General features: G+C 34.0%; 1 protein-coding gene across 3 annotated transcripts; it reads left to right on the top strand.

Moving 5' to 3' along the window:
• Window positions 1–2,674: 2,674 nt before the first annotated feature.
• Window positions 2,675–12,508, top strand: LOC110445331 (heat shock 70 kDa protein 12B-like). 3 transcript variants are annotated; one of them, XM_021489885.1, is made up of 7 exons: window positions 2,675–2,782; window positions 7,634–7,829; window positions 9,188–9,356; window positions 10,089–10,325; window positions 10,563–10,722; window positions 11,373–11,656; window positions 12,352–12,508. In XM_021489885.1, the coding sequence occupies exons 3-7, from the start codon at window positions 9,330–9,332 to the stop codon at window positions 12,364–12,366; spliced, it is 723 nt and encodes a 240-aa protein (XP_021345560.1). In that variant the 5' UTR covers window positions 2,675–2,782; window positions 7,634–7,829; window positions 9,188–9,329; the 3' UTR covers window positions 12,367–12,508. The 3 variants fall into 3 exon arrangements, with proteins under 3 accessions (XP_021345560.1, XP_021345559.1, XP_021345558.1); XM_021489884.1 differs by having other exon boundaries at window positions 11,373–11,833; XM_021489883.1 differs by lacking the exon at window positions 12,352–12,508 and having other exon boundaries at window positions 11,373–11,963.
• The last annotated feature ends 7,907 nt before the right edge of the window (window positions 12,509–20,415 follow it).

Genomic DNA, 20,415 nt, shown 5'->3' with positions numbered 1-20,415 from the left:
GTATATAACGATAGATAGTAACCAAATTTCTTCACTTTTGTACCAAATACAGAGGCAGCACAATCCCATGATAAATCGGAATGTTGATCTTCCATTATATGTGTCCTCTGCATTGCTTTCAAAATTAACAGCTTCCTATTGAACACTATTTTATGACGGAGAAGAGTATCACAATTATAAAATGAAAGGATTCTTCTTTTTTGTAAATGACTCGGAAACAATCTATAATGTATCACATATCTTGCCCAACTACCGAACTTTCCTTCATCAAAGGAAATTATTTTGCTCTGTTCCCACTGGAAAGCATAACTGATGTTTAGGAAAATATGTAAGCAAAGAACAATTTCATTTACTCCAGCAATGCTGTCAAATGGAGAAAAAAATGGTTCAATATTGTGCATGCAACCTTAGGCCAGTCTTTCTAATACAATCATAAAAAACCAGGCACAAAATTAAAATATATAGCATTACACAGAAAAATAGTTTCGTAATAAATTAATGGGTATTATGATTCATTGGGAGAGTTTCCCCGGGATTGCTGTTCAAACCGAGAGCAGAGCAAATTAACTAGAATCATCCGTATCAAACTTTTAATAAGCATTAAATAATAAATTTCAGGACAACCACATTTGTAGGTTATTTTAAGACAGTAATACAGAACTAGGTTTTTCGAAGCATGGTTAACTTAAAGCATCAATAATGCATTTTTTTTAAAAAATATTATTAAATATCAATGTCTTTATTTTTACAATTATTATTTTTATCTCTTCTCTTCAGTAGGTCGTTTAGAATAAATAAAGATGCAAATTTACTCATGATGTTTCATCTTTTGGAGAGAAAAAAAAGAATTATATGCTTGTGTAAAATTGTCGTAGGGAGTAAAATAGCTTCCTGTTAATTCGCATGGAGATCAGATTTGAATGTAAAATATATCAGTATTCATTCATAAAAACTTAACAATTAATGGTTATAACTTTAATTTGGGATTGAAATCATCGCAAATATGCCATTTGAAGTACAACAGCGAAGAGTTTTATCCGCAAAAATGAGGTGATTTAACATTATATCATAAAATACGTTATCGTCTCTATGCACAATGTCAGTCGTTATAGATATGTATGCTAAGGCATGCTATTGTTGGTGGTGTCATGTACATGTATCTTCCAAAACGACAAAAAAGTGCATTAAAAACTATGATTATAAATGGTGATTTTGACGTTGAAAATTAATCATCTTACCACATATACTTACATGTAACTGATGACTCATTTAACAAGATCCTTTGACCACGAGTTTATCTGGTAACCATACATAGTGAATATAAAATTATTTAAAAAGTCTAAAGAAGTATGACCTTCCGGAGGTCTGGTCATATTATTGTTCAGCTCCAAGTACGGGTTGGCAGTAGAACTCTTGTTGTTATCATATAGCCTTAATTTAACTGTCACTAGGGACCGTTATCACTTCATTTAATGACAAGGCCCAGCACAGCCGAAATGTATTGGTGTTTATAAAAGACATTCTTTATTGAGGATACTTCCACATGGTCCTCTTAGTCTAACACCTCATGTTTCACCACCTTTCTGTATTGTTTTTATACTTTAAGTGAAAGTAGAAAAGGGACTATTTAAAAAAAAATGTCAAATTAATTTTTGCTTTTTGCAACGTTATAATTCGGATTTATTGAAATCTAAGCTATCACACAACCTTATTTAACCAGTGCAAGGTGTTGCCACCGTATGTAACATATTTGGCCACTACAAGATATCTCGACCAGAAGGATCAGCCGTAATCTGGACATACAAGTCATTATAATGCAGTTTCAATTCCTCTTATTGAGTGTGCAATAGAACAAAGTTCAAACATGGATCATTTATAATTACACGAGCTTGTAGTAGTATCAGAATCCGACTGGCTGGTTAGATACGTAACACCCAGGTAAGGCTTTACTGAATGACTGGAGGGCAAAACTAATTCAACAATGCGATTGACAATGAGCATTAGCCCGGACTGAAGACTTGTGTTTAGTAGGGCAAACGGATTTAGTGCTGGTTAACTAGGCCTAGATACAGGTACATCAGATTAGTTTTATTTTTGGTTTTTGTTTTGTTTAACGTCTTATCAACAGCTAAGATAGTTTAAGTACGTGCCTCCGTGTGTGTTGTGTATGTGTGTGTGTGTGTGAGCAGTAGAGACAGTGTATTTAGGTCCTTATGTGTGTAACGTCATATCTTTACTCCCATATCTCGCATCGTCAGGTATTTGCAATAATACAAACATCAGATCTAGAATTACAACATCACACTTTAAATAAATAAATCAACATGAAAAATATTCCCATCACGTACTATTTCATCATTGGGTCTTATTCACAGAGCAGGGATGTTACGGTAGCAGGGCTGCACACAGTATCATCGATCGGTGACTCTGCAGTGGGAGACGCAATATATTAATCAACGATACAGAACACAGGTACATTGTATGCATGGGGAAACTATTTAACGACCTAATTCTCGAAATTCACAAGTGAGCAAGGTAAACTCAACTGTAATTTTATCAGAAAATCCTATCAAAACATTTCGGTGCAAGTTTGATGCTACCCATGGCTATATTTTGTATACGAGATTTACGATTCAAGGGAGACAACTGTTACACAAATTGATAAAATATCCAGGATGCAACTCGTAACCGGTTACAACAGGATGACACCGGAAACATGTTGTTTGATACAGGAAGATCACAAACTACATACCGCTTGACCAGTATGTGTCACGAGAGTAAGGTATGTCCATCACGCTATAATATTTTTATATTAAAAAAACATTTTGATCTAAAATCTTTGTTAGAAACGCGATTTGTCAAATAAAGACTTCTGCACAAATTGTGCTGCAGTTCTTACACCATATAAATCGTTATATTCAGGAATAGAATAATATAGGTTAAGTATATGCTTTGTAATGATACTGATTATAAGAAATATATATATTAGTTTCAGTTTAGGATATCCAATTAGATGAATTATTTCATTATTTAGTATATATATATTTCTATGTTAAGTATATACTAACCGAAAGTAGTTCGCTAATATCTGTCTTATTATTTTGTAATTATGTGTTATGCGTCCTCATATTAGTCTCAATGTAATTGTAATACATGTAACATACCCTGATTGCCTTTTCGCGTTTTTCGTGATTATCATCATATTTATATATAAAACGAAAGTAGTTCCTAGTTAGAACGGATTCGAGTGAAATTTATTACCCCTGGGTATGCCCTAATAACCTTACATTCTTTAAATAGCCACAATGCACTGCGATCGATAGACAAGGGGTGTATTCAACCTAGGGGTGTGTAGAGGCAGGGTATGTTGTTGTGATTTTTTAATTGTGTTTGACATATTCACAATATTCGTAATAAAGTAATAGCACATTACGAGTGAATACAAGCTGCGACAGGCTTAACCAATACAAAGTAATTCCATATAGTAACAACAACATTTAAGAAATTGTCATAACATTTTAAGCGCAGGATAAATGGACTTATTTTAATATAATCTTTAACCGGGAAATACTTAATTTCTGATTTCATTTATTTTATAGATACCTTACCTTGCTAGATTGTTAATTACTCTTCTGTACTCGTATGAAATACTTTCTGCATTTGTTCTCATTATTGGCGTGATGGAGTTTTTCCTATATAAAAATAGTGCTATTTCAGACTGTAACTGGCATTCTATGACAAAACGGTATTTGACTTCAATTTGAGTAATACAACAGTGCATTTCTGGAGGTATGGTGTTAGGTGTTTCCGCTTATACATAAAGTAAATGTGATACAATAGAGTCAGTATAACGTTTTTGAAACGTTTTATACAAATTATATAGAGTTATTTCTTGTAACCGAATTCGTCATAACATCTAGCTTTGGGCGGCTCGTTAATTACCCCGTGTCACATCTATATATGGTATATCCTACCCGTCACTAAAACAACACTTAAAACATCAATATCACCAGCTTCCTGTTCAACATTCCTGCCAACATTAGTTTTTAAGAAATTAAGAGAGAATGTCGTCAAGACCACCTAATTGCTCCATATTTATTTATTTTATTTGTTGAAATACTTGCTTTTATTTTACTATCACAATATGCAGATGACACTTTAGTTTTTTAGATGGTACAAGAATATCTACGAAAGAGATATATAATGAACTGTATGGCTGTGCAAACATTCCTGGATGAAAAATGAATAATGGCAAAACACCAAATGTTTTGATTCGCAGTAAACAGTAAAGTAAAAACACATTATTTCTAAACTTGAATTAACAAAGGGGAAATACAACATTTACAGGTTTAGTATTTTCAAAATAACTATCTGGTACAACAATTCAATTAAGATAGAAAATAGGAGTATTTTACAGGGAATGGTATATAAAAGGGGAAATAAAACGTATGGCTTAGCTCAAGGAAATGGCAATGATACGTTTTACAATTATCAAGAATTTATAGAGAAATTAAACATTAATACAGATTTTCTTACATACTAGGGTATCATTAACTTTATAAAAAATCATAACGCATGAATATATCGCATATATTCCTAGTATGAATATACTTTGCAGTGGGTGTTTACATTTATGTGTATGTGATCATGTATGCATCTACATTATGTATATATTGTGCTCAATTAGATATAAGATATCTGTGTTGTTTGATTTATAAAGTTGGTTCGAATATTTTGCTTTATTGTATTTTGTTGTAAGCTGTGTCAGATTAACAAATATTGATTATAAGTTCAAGATTCGCTTATCCTGTTATTCCTACCTAACTAATTGGTCCATATAGCACCATCGGTTTCCCTCCTTTACCTTGTAAGGTTTTTCACCGAATGAGCGAAAGGACCTATAGGTCGTATTATACAGTTTATAGTGGTAATAATAATAAAATTATATCCTCATTTGTATCCATCTGTTAGGCTTTGTACAGTCTAAGGACGGCGTACTCCTTCAGATTGTACATCCCCCCCCCCCCCCCCCCCCCCCCCNCGACAGTGTGGACAAGTTTAGGTTGTCAAATTTTCGGAGCGACCCGCTCCTTTATCAAGACACAGTGAAACAGAACAGTTACATGTACATATACATCATAATACAAGAAGATAGAACTGATTTACTATAACTTAAAATATAGCTATAGTTTATCAGTTCTATCTTCTTGTAATATGATGTATATGCACATGTACCCGTTCTGTTTCACTGTGTCTTGATAAAGGAGCGGATCGCTCCGAAAATTCGACAACCTAAACTTGTCCACACTGTTGGAATTACTTCTTTGCCCCATATACTATTTTAAGTAATTCGTATCCTACGGACATACCTCCATTAAGATCCAGTCTTATATGAGATTTTACCGTCTATATTACTTCTTTGACCCATACTAGTATATATACATATACATGTATGCATACATTCATATTTATGTATTCATGTATGTATGCATATATATGTATATATTAGGTTCGACTAGACATAAAATTGCCGTGGAGTAGAAGACAGCCCTTTTTTATGAACGGAACTTCCCGCATATGACCAGAGCACATACGTTTCAGGTTTCTTATATCAGTCGGGAGTCTAATATGTTTGTTATTATGTTTGTTAATTCTATATAGATGTTTACCACCTGTTTGTATTATGATTTGATGTTTATATTGAATATTTCTAATCTTAACTTAACTTTGGATCCTACACCCATCCCTAGTTTGCTGTGGCCATATGTTTTTATTTTTTTAAATGGTTCTTTTACTATATTGCGTAGTACATTATTTTCTCCTACCTCGTTCAATGTTTCTCGTAGTTCATGGCATTTAAAAGTCCCATCAACGATACAGCTTTGAAATAGGTTATCTAGTGACATTGCCATGCTCATGTAAATATTTGTCTTACTATTTCTTTATCTCTTTATTTTCTTTCTTTCTTTCTGCTAAAAACAGTAGATAAAATAAGATTCAATGTTAGTCACATAAAGTTAAGATTTTTTGTTTTTGTTTTTGTTATATTATCATTTAGTATAGGCGATATTCCTTTTGTTTTGTGTTGTTGATATATTAAAAACAATTTTCAATATCAATAAGGAAATAAAGGCAAAGTATGAATTGTCGAAAGAATGTAAAAGAGTGAGCGTGTTGATTAGAATACTTATTAAATGTTAATAGTCTAATGTACTTTAAACAAAAATTCTGAAAAATTAAAATTTACAAAAAACAAACAAAACCTTCCAGTTCAAGTCATATCATGGATACGTGTACATTGTACAATGTACGTACTATATTTAACCTCACATAGCCCTATCAGTCACAGGTGATGCTCCGCTTGCCTGTAAAACTCAATATAGATTGACTTAACCAGTACACTCCTTTAGTTGTGAATAGTTTCACCAATACTTAAAGTTATTAATATGTATATCTTGTTTAATTATGAGTTGTGTATCCAAGTTCCCATGCAATCAATCAATATTTTTTAGGGTATACCATTTGTCCCATGAATCTTTTTCATCGACGTATCGTAATGAAATCCACGTACCTCTCATTCATATTACACTACCTGTCAGACTTTATTATCAAATACATCATATACATGTTCCGATGATATATAACTAAATGTTTGTAAATAATTCGAGTAGAAACAAATATTTTGAAATTTTGATAAGTTTACTTGAGCTTTAGAAAAAGACCCACATGATGGGAAAAGATTTGATATAAATTGTCATATAGGCTTCTTAAACTTTAAATGATATATCTATTCGAATTGGGGATTTAAATAAATACCGTATTGCTTCCACATTCCTTAAATTCGTATGTGTGTTATTTGTCAAACGTGCTGTGCTACACTGAATTGCAATACTAAAATATGATACCTTCATAAATATACCTCGATTGCATGCATGATGATTACAACTGAAATATGTGAATTCAACGTTGCCATGACATTACGTTACACATATGAATCATGAATTGACAAAATTAGTATATAGTGCAGCATTTCTTTTTACTCAATATGAGTTCTGCAATGACCTACTAAAATTGTAAATAGTTCTCCTTACTTCTTGCTTTTAATGATTATCTAACGACACAGCTTGGTTTACTCTTCCGCTCTACTATGACTTTCCGAGGTAACCGTTTAGAATGTATCCGAGTACATTTATAAGTAAAAATTGCTTTAAAAAAATCATTATCAGTTGTCGCCAAAAGAGTGTTAATTTGGTTACCTTTCCTCTTTCATTGAATTTTTACACTTCTCGGTACACGTTATATATTAATAGTAATTTCTTTGATCGTTAGTACTACTGAGTAATCCGAAAGTGATGAAATGGCTTTATGGTGCAGTACACATTTACTCTCTTTGGCTTATGCATCGATTAAATAACAAACAAAACACAGAAAAAGGTTACTACATTAGTTTGTGTTTCGATTGCTTATTTTAAATCTAAAAAGACTGCTAATACAAAGAAATATGCTTAACTGTGAAAAAGAAACATAACAAAACCACGGACGATACATGTACGAAAGTCCTTTCCCTGCGAATCGCTACTTTTTTGAATTCCACTGAACACTGGGAAATAATTGAACGAATTTTATATGATAGAACCACCTGCAGTGATCTCACTTGCTGATGATGGCTCGGCGCGACGGTACATATTTGGTCGTTGCGGCCATTGATTTTGGTACAACGTATTCTGGTTACGCCTATTCCTTCAGAGATGACTTTGTGAAGGATCCACTTAAAATTCTCACCAACGCACAGTGGATAGACGACGAAACTAACTTAGTTACTGTCAAAGGTAAACTTAAATAGTAATCTACCTGCTATGTATTTATTTGTGTCGATCGACCTATTTCGGTTCTTTCTGGAAGTTGTATTATTAGCGATATTAGTTGCCCTGTAATACACGAACTGTTAAATCTGTAAAATTGTTGAGATTTTGAGAACTAAGACTATTGAATGTTTACACATTTGTGCGAGATATTTGATAGAGCCAATTATAGGAATGTTAACATTTTGATGAAAAGTAAATGGATCAATTTTAGTTTATGTATTGTTATTTGGAAATGGGATCAAAGAAGGCCGCCGTGACCAAGTTAAATAGATTTCTTTTTTAAGTATGTGCTACTATTTTACTAGACATACATTTGCAGAAAACCTCAACAGTGATTGACTTGCTATCCATAACCGTTTGATATCCAAACACTGAGTGTACTTGTTACACAGAGTTAAATCCGGTCTTTTGCAATTAAAGATTACTTATGACATTATTTATCTGTTTTGCATATGCCCTGATATATTAACCTGGGATATAGACGCCCTGTACGCCACTAAACAGTCTTTTTCTTCATCCAACAGCCATGTCGTGGCTCGAGAAAAGACCAATTGCATGATCGTGAGGGGCGACCAATGTGGGAACCCCCTGCACAATTATGGATTTGCATTTGTGCTCTTTACTTCGGAACAAAAAGGCGACCAAAATAAATCTGCTGCACCCATTACAATATTTCGTTCTACTACTAACTATTATCATTTTCCTAACGCCTTGCTTGGCAACACCTCACCTTTGTCTTTAATGTTGAACGTTCGCCCAGATGGGGAAGGAAATGGGTTCTGTCCCCAGGCCGCGACATACCAAAGTCCTTAAAAATTGTAGTTATTATTCCCTGCTAAACGTTCAACATTACAGAGAATGTCAAAAACTGGTTCACTGGTTGTCAGTATAATGTGACTGGGCGGAATGCTCTGCTGGGTGCGTTTGGCATGGTGTTTCAGTTAGATAGCACAATAAAGTCGGCATCAAATCCACGCTATCAAAGGTTTCAATAACACCAACAAACCCTGCCTCCAACACACATACATACATTCACGCATACACAGCACACAAAGAGAGACGTCCTTGAATAACCGTAGCTGTTAATATGACGTTTAACAATATCAAACAAAAGCCCTTCTTCAGCCCACTGTGTTTCATGTTTTTATAGAATTTTTCTTCAAACGATCAGGACAAAATCACATTCAATGATCTCTTTTCTCTTTTCAAGGAGTTGAAAAAGGTTTAATGTCGTCAATATCGACATATTAAATGCTGGTGCTGAATATTCTATAATTTGTTTTTGATTTTGTAATACTTCTAAGTCCTCTCTTAATTTGAAGCTCCAACATCGATCTTGTTTGACAAGAACAAGAAATTCTCTTCATTTGGATTTAGTGCCGAAACGCATTACAACAGACTCGTAGACGATAAAGAAGACGAAGACTGGCGTTTCTTCAGACGATTCAAAATGAGTATCGTGAGATGAAAGAAGACAATGAGGCGGCAGAGGTAAATACACCACTGATTTTTACTTCAATATGGATTACAACAAGGATAAGTTGGAGACATCTTTACGAGAATTCAACATTATTTTCCCCACTCCGTCATATTGCCCGAACATCTCAAAATATCTCTTTTTTTCTATTCTAGGAAACACAGTGTGTAGATTGCCCGCTTAGTTAAATTGCCCATTCTGTTAAATTGCTTGCACACCTTAAAATATTATTATCAAGGAAAAGACATTTTCTTTTACAGACCAAGGGGATACTCTTACTGTATTTAACTGTCGCATGAATCCGTTTCACTGGTTCCGGAGGCAGTAAAATGGATATTATATTTGACTATGATATACAGCCGGGTTGTCCCCATTATATTTTAAAATCAGCTTAACATCCCTAAATAAACGACGAATAAAAGATGTTTCTGTATGTTGTCTACACAATCTGTGTCTCTATGTAGTGGATTGATTTGTGACGTCAGGAACATTCAAAGTGAGGCGGATTAACATTGAACTCTTGGGATAATACTATTTCATGACGTGTCTGGGTCATTGACGACATTTAAAATCGCCAGCCGGGCCTCATATGCAAATGAAAAATTGGGAGACGGTATATCGTGGTTATACCGTCGCCAAATATTGCGTTTAACCAATCAAACGCCGTGTAACATCTCAAATGAAGAAGAATATATGTTTTGTGCTCGCAATTACAAGGTGTAATGTTTTGATTATTCATATTTCAGTTGGCACGTCACCGCAGACTGTTAGGTCAGAGTCTAAAACTAAAAGAAGCACACGGTAATAGTATGGCTGCAATGGATATCTTTAGTGATGCGATACGTTATCTCAAAGACCACTTCCTCACGACTCTGAATAATTCCGTTAAAGGCACGAGTGAGGATGACGTTCACTGGATTTTGACCATGCCGGCGATCTGGTCAGATGCAGCGAAACAGTTCATGCGAGAAGCTGCAGAACAGGTATGCCCTGTGATTGTCGCTACACTTGTGTGGACATATATTATTACTACAATAAGTTTTGAATTATCTACCTTTTCTGAAAAGATTTTTTTTTTATAATCGTATTTAAAAGCATTCTTGAAGTAATGGTATTTACTGTGACGTGTACTTACTGTATTTTAAGGACAAACAAAATAAAAATATGAACACTTGTCGACAGCAGAATAGAATAATGAATTGTATTCGGTTCGATTTCAGGCCGGTATCCTCAAATACCAGCTTACTTTGGCATTGGAACCGGAAGCTGCAGCTATCTACTGCAAGGAAATCGCAGTAAAGACATCAAAAGAGCAAGGAAGTTCTAAAGACTTATCAGCGTTCACGCCAGGGGAGCATTTTCTTCTTCTGGATATTGGAGGTAAAAAATGTTACAGCATTTTCTAAACATTTTCGTCATGTTGGTAAGTATGGACTGTGAAAAGATTCATGTAGCACAACCAATATGTTTTTATATGTGACGTTTCGATGATTAGTACGGTATGGACCCTGTCCCCTACATCAGACAAATTACCAGTGAAGCGTATGTACACAAAGTCTTAAAATATGTGCGAGTTGTCCCCAAATCCATGTCGGTTCGGCTACGCTGTAAGCGTATGTACAATTAGTTGTTATATATGTACCGAAATAAATCGATTCAGCTACGCTTTGTTTACTACTTGGTCATAGATGTGCGAGAGTCTTTAAGTCCCATCACCTCATCTATAACAACTTATTACATACTGTACTAGTCATCGAAACGTCACCTATAAACACTTATTCGTTGTGCTACATGAATCGTTTTACAACGTTACAGCCTGCCTTGTATGAGAATTAAAGAGGGAAAGATACAGATGCGAAATGTTGCAATGTCGGTAGCAGATCAAATTTGGTTCATTTGAGGTTCCCTAAGCACAAGAAATAGAAGGGAAAACCCCGATTATGCAGGGGGACTAACATTATTCACAGCAGGTAACTCATATCGAGTGGGAAACAGCAGGCCTATTTCAAAATGATCTTTTTTATTTATTGGTGGTACAGTGGACATCACCTGCCATGAAGTCATAAATGACGGCACATTGAAGGAAAAACATCCACCTACTGGAGGGCCGTGGGGTGGAACCGTTGTGGACGAAGCTTACTTCTGCTTCTTACAAGATTTAGTGGGGCAGGAGGCATGGAAAGACTTCACTAAGAACAACCCAGCAGACAAACTTGAAATTGAAAGAATGTTTGAAATGAAGAAGAGGAATTTGAAAAAGAATGATGACACTATTATCAGAGTTGGAATCAACTTCTTGCAAAGCTACAATAATGTATGTAAATGTACCCTTGCAAAGACTCTTTCTGAGAAGAAAACCATATATTCTACTACAGTGGAAGTTAAGAAAGAAAAGTTAAAAATTCAAAACAGTCAGATGATGGAATTTTTTGAAGGCCCAATGAATGCAATTGTTGAACATCTCGAACGGCTTTTCGTGATGAAATCGTTGGTTCGTGTGAATACTATCCTAATGGTTGGAGGGTTTCCGAATTAGATCAAATGAAACAAAAAATAATGTCCTGTGTATTAATGCGCTTAGTTGTTTATAACTAATTGCATTGATACAGTTTTTATTAAAATCATTATTACAAAAAATATAGAATGATTTATTACAATAATGATTATAATTATTTTTCAAACATTCTAACTATTGTTTCAGCTATTAAGATTTTTTAATTTATGATAATTTATAATATTCATCATTAATAAAATTTATAAAATCAATTTGATTAGCAATACAATTATTACAACAATTAATACAATTGTTATCACATGATTATTACCAAATAAGAATTAATGCATATACATTCTGGGATTTAAGAAGATCACTTGAAGGGAAATACCTGAATTATTACCCAAACTGTTTTCAAGTTGGTTTCAAACAATGACTTTGAACATTTGACCCATTCTCTGTCCATTCTGTTGCTATCTAATTGTGTTGAGTGTTATATCTTTCTTCTCTTGTAGCCGCCTCAGATATGAAGCCAACCGGACCCAGAAATAATCCCTTAGGTGGTTAACTAGGTCAGATAGAGGATAGCGGGCAGCGGACAATGGCAATGGACACATGACAACACTTATACTTGTACATTGATTTCGCAAATTAAAATATGCATCAATCACATATGCCTTATTTTATTTAAAACCCTCTCCACATGTCTGCCATCAAATGTCATAAGCGTAATCGAGGAGGCGAGTCCCGCATGTACTTATCGTATAACTGATCGTTCTCCCAAATAGCTTCCATAATTAACAATACGATATTTTTTTCGTATTTCACTTTATATTAGGTAGTTTATACCTACAATCTGCCGTGATATGGTTAATTAATTCAAAATTAAAATTAGAATTAATAATTATCAATTAATTATAATTGATTTGAAGCTTTCCATCTTATCAGTTACAAACAACATTTAAATACAGTGGTCGATACCGCAACAATGTTGCAGAGAATTGACAAAATACACAAGATAGTTACATAGAGAATGCCCAACGAGTGATGGTTTGTTATCACGTTTATCTAACTCAAGTTAATTCATGTTCAAATTGTATAAAGACACGAGGTGTACTGAGTGTCTTATACAAGTTGAAAATGAACTAACGAGAGTTAGATCAACACGAGATTTGGGACCTTTATTTTCCAATTACGTCCTGATATGATATCTAGAAAGCTATCTACTTCTCTTTAGAATGCATTTTTCCTGTTAACAATGATTTCACAATGGCAGATGACGTCGCAAAACATGGTTACTTGACGTCATAATTAGTACATCGACCAATAAATAATGTTCAAGACGTTAACCAAAAATATTTATCAACTCTTAGCAGGTTCATATAGTGGTTGTAGGAGAAATACAATTCATCATTACATCATAGTCTTTCTTAATCAAGTGACGTCATAAATAAATGTTTACGTATATTTTAACATAGTTAATTCCTTTTGGTTATTTGTACACAATAATGGTTATATAGTATGTGATAACATGTTTAGTTGTTTTTTTAACAGATAGGCAGAAAAATAAGTATGCTGAAAACAGTACAAATCGCCACTTCTAAAACCTGTACCTAAAATTAATCAACCTAAGATTATATGTTATCTACATAATCAAAGGCAGATTCATCATCGAAACTCAAGAGGTTACACTCTCTTGTGTTCTCTGCACCCTTGGAATAAACCAAACTCAATGGATGATACAAGTAGAACACATTGATCGCGCAGCAGCGTAACGGTTACTTTGACCATATTTGAAGTCAGGGTAATATTCAAAGGGAGGTATCGGGATAGCGCCAAGTCATTTTTTCACCTGAAACCAATCTCATAACTTACTGGGAGTCTTCCATTTTGTCACGACAGAGGTGCATATAACGTAACGAAGCGTTACCCCCTGGAATTTTGAGGATCAGACAGAATAGAATATACTCGTTTGTCTGTCTTAGGAATTTTACCTCAGCCTTTTGTAAAAGTAAACGTAACGCATATTCTATACGGATGCTATACAAAGGATCTATGTTTGAGTCAGAAACATTTTCTATTTCATGAATTTCGGAGAGATGTCTATATATTCTTGGTAAATACACTGTATAACTTAGTAATAATATAATTTCCTCCCTTTTATACCAAAACGAGAAAACAACAGTGGTCTTATCGTAGCAGGGATGAAAGACATGTTAGTTGACTGCAGTCTATTGTTAGGCAAACTATAAAGGTCAGCAATTCTTAAATTGTGTTGTGATTTTTTCTAATAGGAGAGGAGGGAGTAGAGTGTTGAGATTGTATATAGAATATTTGAAGTTTTCGACGGATCTCCGCTGAGGTAAATATTTAGATTGTCTGCTAGTGTAGGAAGGAAAACCAATGATAATACGTCCAGCCTCAAGTTGAAACTTCTCTTAACTTATCTGCACCAGCATGAGAAAAACCATCCCATAGTTCACAGCAATCTTCTAGATTAGGAGGAAAGTAAGGTCTTAAAGGTTTTATTTAGTGTACATTGGCTAAAAGTAAATTTAGTGTACATTGGCTAAGAGTATATTTAGTGTACATTGGCTAAGAGTATATTTAGTGTACATTGGCTAAGAGTATATTTAGTGTACATTGGCTAAGAGTATATTTAGTGTATATCGGCTAAGAGTATATTTAGTGTATATCGGTTAAGAATGTATTGTAATGTACGGAGGATACCAAATTGTTTCACAACGCTTTTACAAGTATTTTCAATATGACAACCCAAATTATAGTTTGCATCATTGAATACTCCTAAATGTTTATGATTGTCAACAAAATCGATACTTGCATTACTAAAAATTAATTTCAATGATGTGATCAAACAATATAATTAAAATCAGATCTTCGCATCGCTTCTGTTAACTGATATGTCGCTTGGATTTTATTTTTGGAGATCACTATTCATTTTTTGTTCGACTACTGGGGGAGATTTTTCAGAGCCAAAAACAGATGTTTCATCTGCAAAAGTTTCGAATGACTTTCTAGATTCTTAGTTATATCGTTGATATATAGTATAACAAAAACGGACTAAGAGCTGCACCCTTAGACACTCCTGCAGTTATTGTCTTCACAGGGGATGTACCCGTTGAAAACTATTTTTTACAAACAAATGTAGGCCATTAATCTTTGCATCAATTTTCTTGATACTCCGAAACTGGACAGTTTAACTTCCAGTCCTCTGTGTTACACCTTGTAGAATGCCTTAGAAATGTCGCAGAACACTAGACGTGTGGGCTGTTTTCTTTCCAGATTGTCACACACTTTATGATATATTTGTATATGTACAGAAGAATGACCTCACTGAGAGTTAAATATAGAGAATGATCTAAGAGATAATTATGTAAATATTTCGCTGCTAATCTTTCAAAAACTATACCTTTCAGGTGTGTCATTAAACAAGTATGTGATAAATCAAAAATGTTCAAATCATCTTTTACAAACATTTTGTTTGGGAGGACGAGGAGGAGGAGGAGAAGGAGGAGGAGGAGAGGAGGAGGAGGAAGAGGAGCGGAGGAGGAGGAGGAGAGGAGGAGGAGGAGGTGAGGAGGAGCAGGAGGAGGAAGAGGAGCATTTCACCACTTACAATAAGATTCAGTAATATAACCCTTACACCATATCATGAAGCTTGACATTACATGCACACATGGCTACGATGATATATTTTATGAAACACCGGAAATTATTTTATTTTTGCGAATACAAACGAAATAAATGTTATAACGTTTCCTTTTATATGGAGAATTTACATGAATAAATACTCAGGGATATTGGGAATCGAGATATGATCTCTATGCGAACTAACACGAATATATTTCACTCCCTTAAAATAAGTTACTTCCACCATCATACTAGCCTAGGCCAACTAGTCTTTTACAATACAATGGAGACAACTCTTATACAAGTAGATAAAATATAACCAGGATGTTTACAGAGGGCCGCTCGTAAAATGTCACTACAGGACGGACACTGTGCGACAGCCTAACGGTAAAATTGACCAGATTTAAAGTCAGGGTTTACTCAATATTCAGTAATATTCAAAGGAGATGTATCGGGATAGCGGGAGGTCATTTTTTTTACCTGACACCAATCGAATAGCTATACACATGCCTTCCATTTTGTGAATGACATATTCACGGGGTGCAGATAACGTAACGGAGCGTTATCCACTGGAATATTGAGGATGAGACAGAATAGAAAATGCTCGTTTTTCTGTCTTGGGAATTTCACCTTAGCCTTATGTAAAAGTAAAAGTTACGTAGATTCTATAAAGATACTATACAAAAGATCAATGTTTAAATTTACAGCAATTTCTGAAGTATTTCTGACAGAGTTCCATATTATTTTGGTTTACATTGTATTACTGAGTAATAACATAGTTTTTCTCGCTTTTGTACCAAAATGATTAAGCAACACTAGTCAATGATAAATCAGACTTTTGGTCATCCATTGCACTTATCATAGAAAATGACCTCAAAAGTTTTATTCAAAAAGGTGAAATCTATTTAAGTTAAATATGGTTCATACATATGGGGCCGGTCTGTTAAATGTAGTCACCAATACAGGCAAAAACAATAATGGAAATTACAAGTCAGGGAGATCATTGCTTTATGTTAAAAGGATAAGGTATTTTCTATATCTCAAGATTTTCCTCTGAACTGCTGTTCAAATAGGAAGGCAGGATAGAACCACCAAATCTCCTTTGATAAGCATTTGATAAGAATAACATGACAATTTCAAGATTGTCGACACACTAATCACTACTTTTAAACAGCAAAAGCTATAACTAACCAACATTTGTCGAAATTTATTTTAGAAGTAGCAAAGGGTCAAGATGTCGAAAGCATGGTTAGATTTTCGAGCCGTTTAACAAATTTTCCAAATGCGTTGATTTATAAAAACATTTAAGCACTTTCTGTTGTTTAATTTGGGTTGTTTTTTGTTTATCTCCAGCAAATCATTTTTAATATTCATGAATGTAACTTTCGGTATGCATTTCAATGTTTTAGACAAATATTTTGAATTCAAGTTAAGCGTTATTTTTTCTGTATGCTAACCATGCTTTAAACAACTTTGCTCCGTCAGAATGATATCGGAAATGATTATGTTTTGAAGCTTCGATTTCGATCTGAAAAAAACTTCTGAATTTACTCATAATATTCTGAATAATGTATTTTTTGCTATATATATGAAATCGTGTCGTTTGAAGTACAGCAACGATTATGTATTTACGCAAAAATGAAGTTTATCATAATATATATTTTTGTAGTCATGTACGTATAGAGGCATAAAGTTTATAGTGTTTACAAATGTACAGTGTAAGGGAGACAACTGCTACACAAACCACAGGCAGCATTCCCTGACCAGTAAATGTAACATTAGTAAGATGGTACTTTAGTTGAAAAGTAATCTTTATATGATAAAGCATTGTATTAAAACAATACAGACTTTTTCACAAATTGTGTAGTAATTCTTACTTAAAGGGACATCATCACGTGAAGAGCCATATTCGTGTTAATGAATATATGTGTGGTATGCATTTCCACTTATCTTACTTTGCTATCCTCATATTCATAGTCCGTTCCAAATGTCCAGTTTGACCACCTGAATTGTTCGGGAATGCCCTGTTAAAAATAGTACCAATAACGTCACGTGACGGGTTTGAAACGAGGCAGTAAACACAGTTGGTCTGACCGAGGTGCAAAGTTTCCAAGGCAACTGCAACTTCTTACCGCACTATGAAACCAAATAATAAGTCCGTGTTGAAACTTATTGAATCCCCTTAGCAGTAATTATTCATCAGAAGTTAATTGCACCCATGCCATGATTCAAAAATTTAAATGTAGAAAATATTTGTTGGCCTCTCGGCATTATTTATAGACACCAGGAAATAGCTATTACTGGAATGTGACCGGTACAAATGGATACGGGGCTGAACACCTTCCCTCAACCATGGGACAAACCTTTGTGTAAAATGGAATATTCACGAGACGAATATCATATTTCAAATGTTTTCATAAAGTGTACATATGCATTGACAAATATAAAAAAAGAGAAATGATTGTGATTTTTTTAATTATGAGTCAATGTTTTTGGCCACTTTTTTCAAGACCAATCTATGTATACTCTCTTTCCCACTTTCACTGTCTTCATACATTTACACTTAGTATGTCATATCTGGCAAAACCACTACGTGTACTTATAGAATATGTGTCAGATATGGAACGTGTTGAGATACTTGATAATAATATGTTTTCAATACTTTACAAAGATTAAAGCATGCTTGTTAATTCACCCTTTTTTATGTTGAGATAACTTTTCTTTCATAATAATATAATAATAATAATAATAATAGACTTTATTTAAATTCGATAACACATTGAGTCAATGACTCGTCTCACATGTGGTCGACATAAAATGTACAATATTTACAACAGTATTTACAATATTTACATCAGTTTCTTTTGTCCAAAACAGAGCCGTAGTTATCGGTAGCACGCCCAATTGTTTTAACGTAAACAAATGCCGTTTTTCCCCGTTTTCAATGTGTATTCACATGTGTGACTTCTATCTAAAGTAGAAAATTAATTATTTATAGACAAAAGTTGTTGCATGATCATACATTCTAAATCAACGTCATGTGAGAACATGAAGTGTTGAAACGTTACGATTTTTTTTTTATTGTTATGCGATACTATTTTCTATAAGTAAGTTCTCATTCCTCAGTTATCAACTTGAACCGTCATTTTGATATATTTAAATCTTGCATGTGAAAAAAATCGTGTACTTCAGCAATATAATTAAATCATACCATTTTACCGAACCCGGGAATATTGTAAATTATGTAAATCTAATAGCGCACGTATCTCATTTAACCCCGAATACCGACAGCGGAGAGGACATCACAACATGTACAGTTACCCTTGGAGGGCCCCAAAGCAAAATCAAACTAACCAGTCACTTTTCCCGTCCTTTCGCATAAACTACTGTATATAGAAACGTAAAGTAAACTCTCTCCGATACATGCCCATTAACATAACAAAATAATTTCATCTGTGTACCAACTTAAACAAAGATACTAGCGAGGTTAATATTTTTAGATATTTATTCAGAACATAAACAGCATTTCTGTCGATTCCATTTCAGCTTTATACCGGCTATCCGGAAGGGCAGTTATTTTCTCCTTTGAATACTCCCCACCTGCAATAATGCTTCCGTAACGTAATCCTTGCGCTATATTTTGACCATTTGGCAATATTTCGCTTCGTAGCTGACGCGGTTACGATTTTCACTCGCTCTCTTCCTACGGAACACAACTGTGCTCGGCAGGAATGATAACGGAAATCACTTATTTTTTTGGAAGTCACATATTTTCTTGTTAAGTGTCATAGAGCTTCGATTGCAATCTCAAGTACCTCCTGAATTTACTCATAAAAATGTAAATAATGCATTGTTTTATATGAAATCGTGTCAGTTGAATTAAAGCAACGAAAATGTATATACGCAAAAGTTTATCATAAAATATATTTTTGTTGTCATGTATATGCAAGTATGGTCAAGTGTAAAAATCTGGCTACATTGAAAGGATGTATGTTACTGTATATTTTAAGCGGCGAAATGCACCTCCTCCCAAAAAAGTCCAAATATTCCTATACACATAATAATAAACTTGTATGTACACATTTTATACATTGTTAATTAATCGTATAATTTAAGATAAGATTTGCTGCACACTTGAAATGTACACAAGAAAAGAACTTAGGAGACATTTGAAAGGTACAATACATTTCATTTAACAAATCGATCTGGCTACAATAAAAGATGTATGTAAAGTGGAGAAATGAACCTTATCCCAAAAAGCTTTATACATGCCTATTCACATAAAATTAAACTTGTATGTAAAAAAAATGAACATGAATAAATTTTCATATAATTCAAAAATGACAGATTTGAAGTACACAAGAATTGCTGTCACACTTGAAATGGTCACAAGAAAATAAATTATGAGACATTTGAGAGGTGCAATATATTTCATTTAACAATGGGCATATGCTAAATATTCTAGGTGGGGTGATTTTTTAAGAACATATAATGGTACTGCAAATTTCTNATTTCATTTAACAATGGGCATATGCTAAATATTCTAGGTGGGGTGATTTTTTAAGAACATATAATGGTACCGCAAATTTCTGAATTTCGGAAGCATGAGCGGAATCATTCCAGGCATAAAGCTTATAGTGTTTACAAATGAACAGTGTAAATGAGACAACTGCTACACAAATCACATGCAATATTATACAATGTACCAAAAATAGACCAACTAAAATTAACCAGGATGTTTAAAGAAGTGCCATTCGTAAATGTTTACGACAGAACACCTGTCAGTATGCAGTATGATATAGGAATATCACAGGCAGCCATCCCTGACCAGTAAATGTGACACTAGTAAGAAGGTACGTTAGTTAAAAAGTAATCTTTATATAATAACACATTGTAAATCTGTAGTCTTTGTTTGTAACGCTACTTTT

This window comes from Mizuhopecten yessoensis, unplaced genomic scaffold, assembly GCF_002113885.1.
Source record: "Mizuhopecten yessoensis strain PY_sf001 unplaced genomic scaffold, ASM211388v2 scaffold2213, whole genome shotgun sequence".
NCBI classification, from domain to species: Eukaryota; Metazoa; Mollusca; class Bivalvia; order Pectinida; family Pectinidae; genus Mizuhopecten; species Mizuhopecten yessoensis.
This window is presented reverse-complemented; position numbering and strand designations above follow the sequence as displayed.

Excerpts from the sequence above, each read along its gene's own strand:
- LOC110445331 (XM_021489883.1), top strand. The coding sequence starts at position 9,330 with ATGAAAGAAGACAATGAGGCGGCAGAG. Across the intron at positions 9,357-10,088 it reads AAGACAATGAGGCGGCAGAG|TTGGCACGTCACCGCAGACT; the intron begins GTAAATACACCA and ends TTCATATTTCAG. Across the intron at positions 10,326-10,562 it reads TGCGAGAAGCTGCAGAACAG|GCCGGTATCCTCAAATACCA; the intron begins GTATGCCCTGTG and ends GTTCGATTTCAG.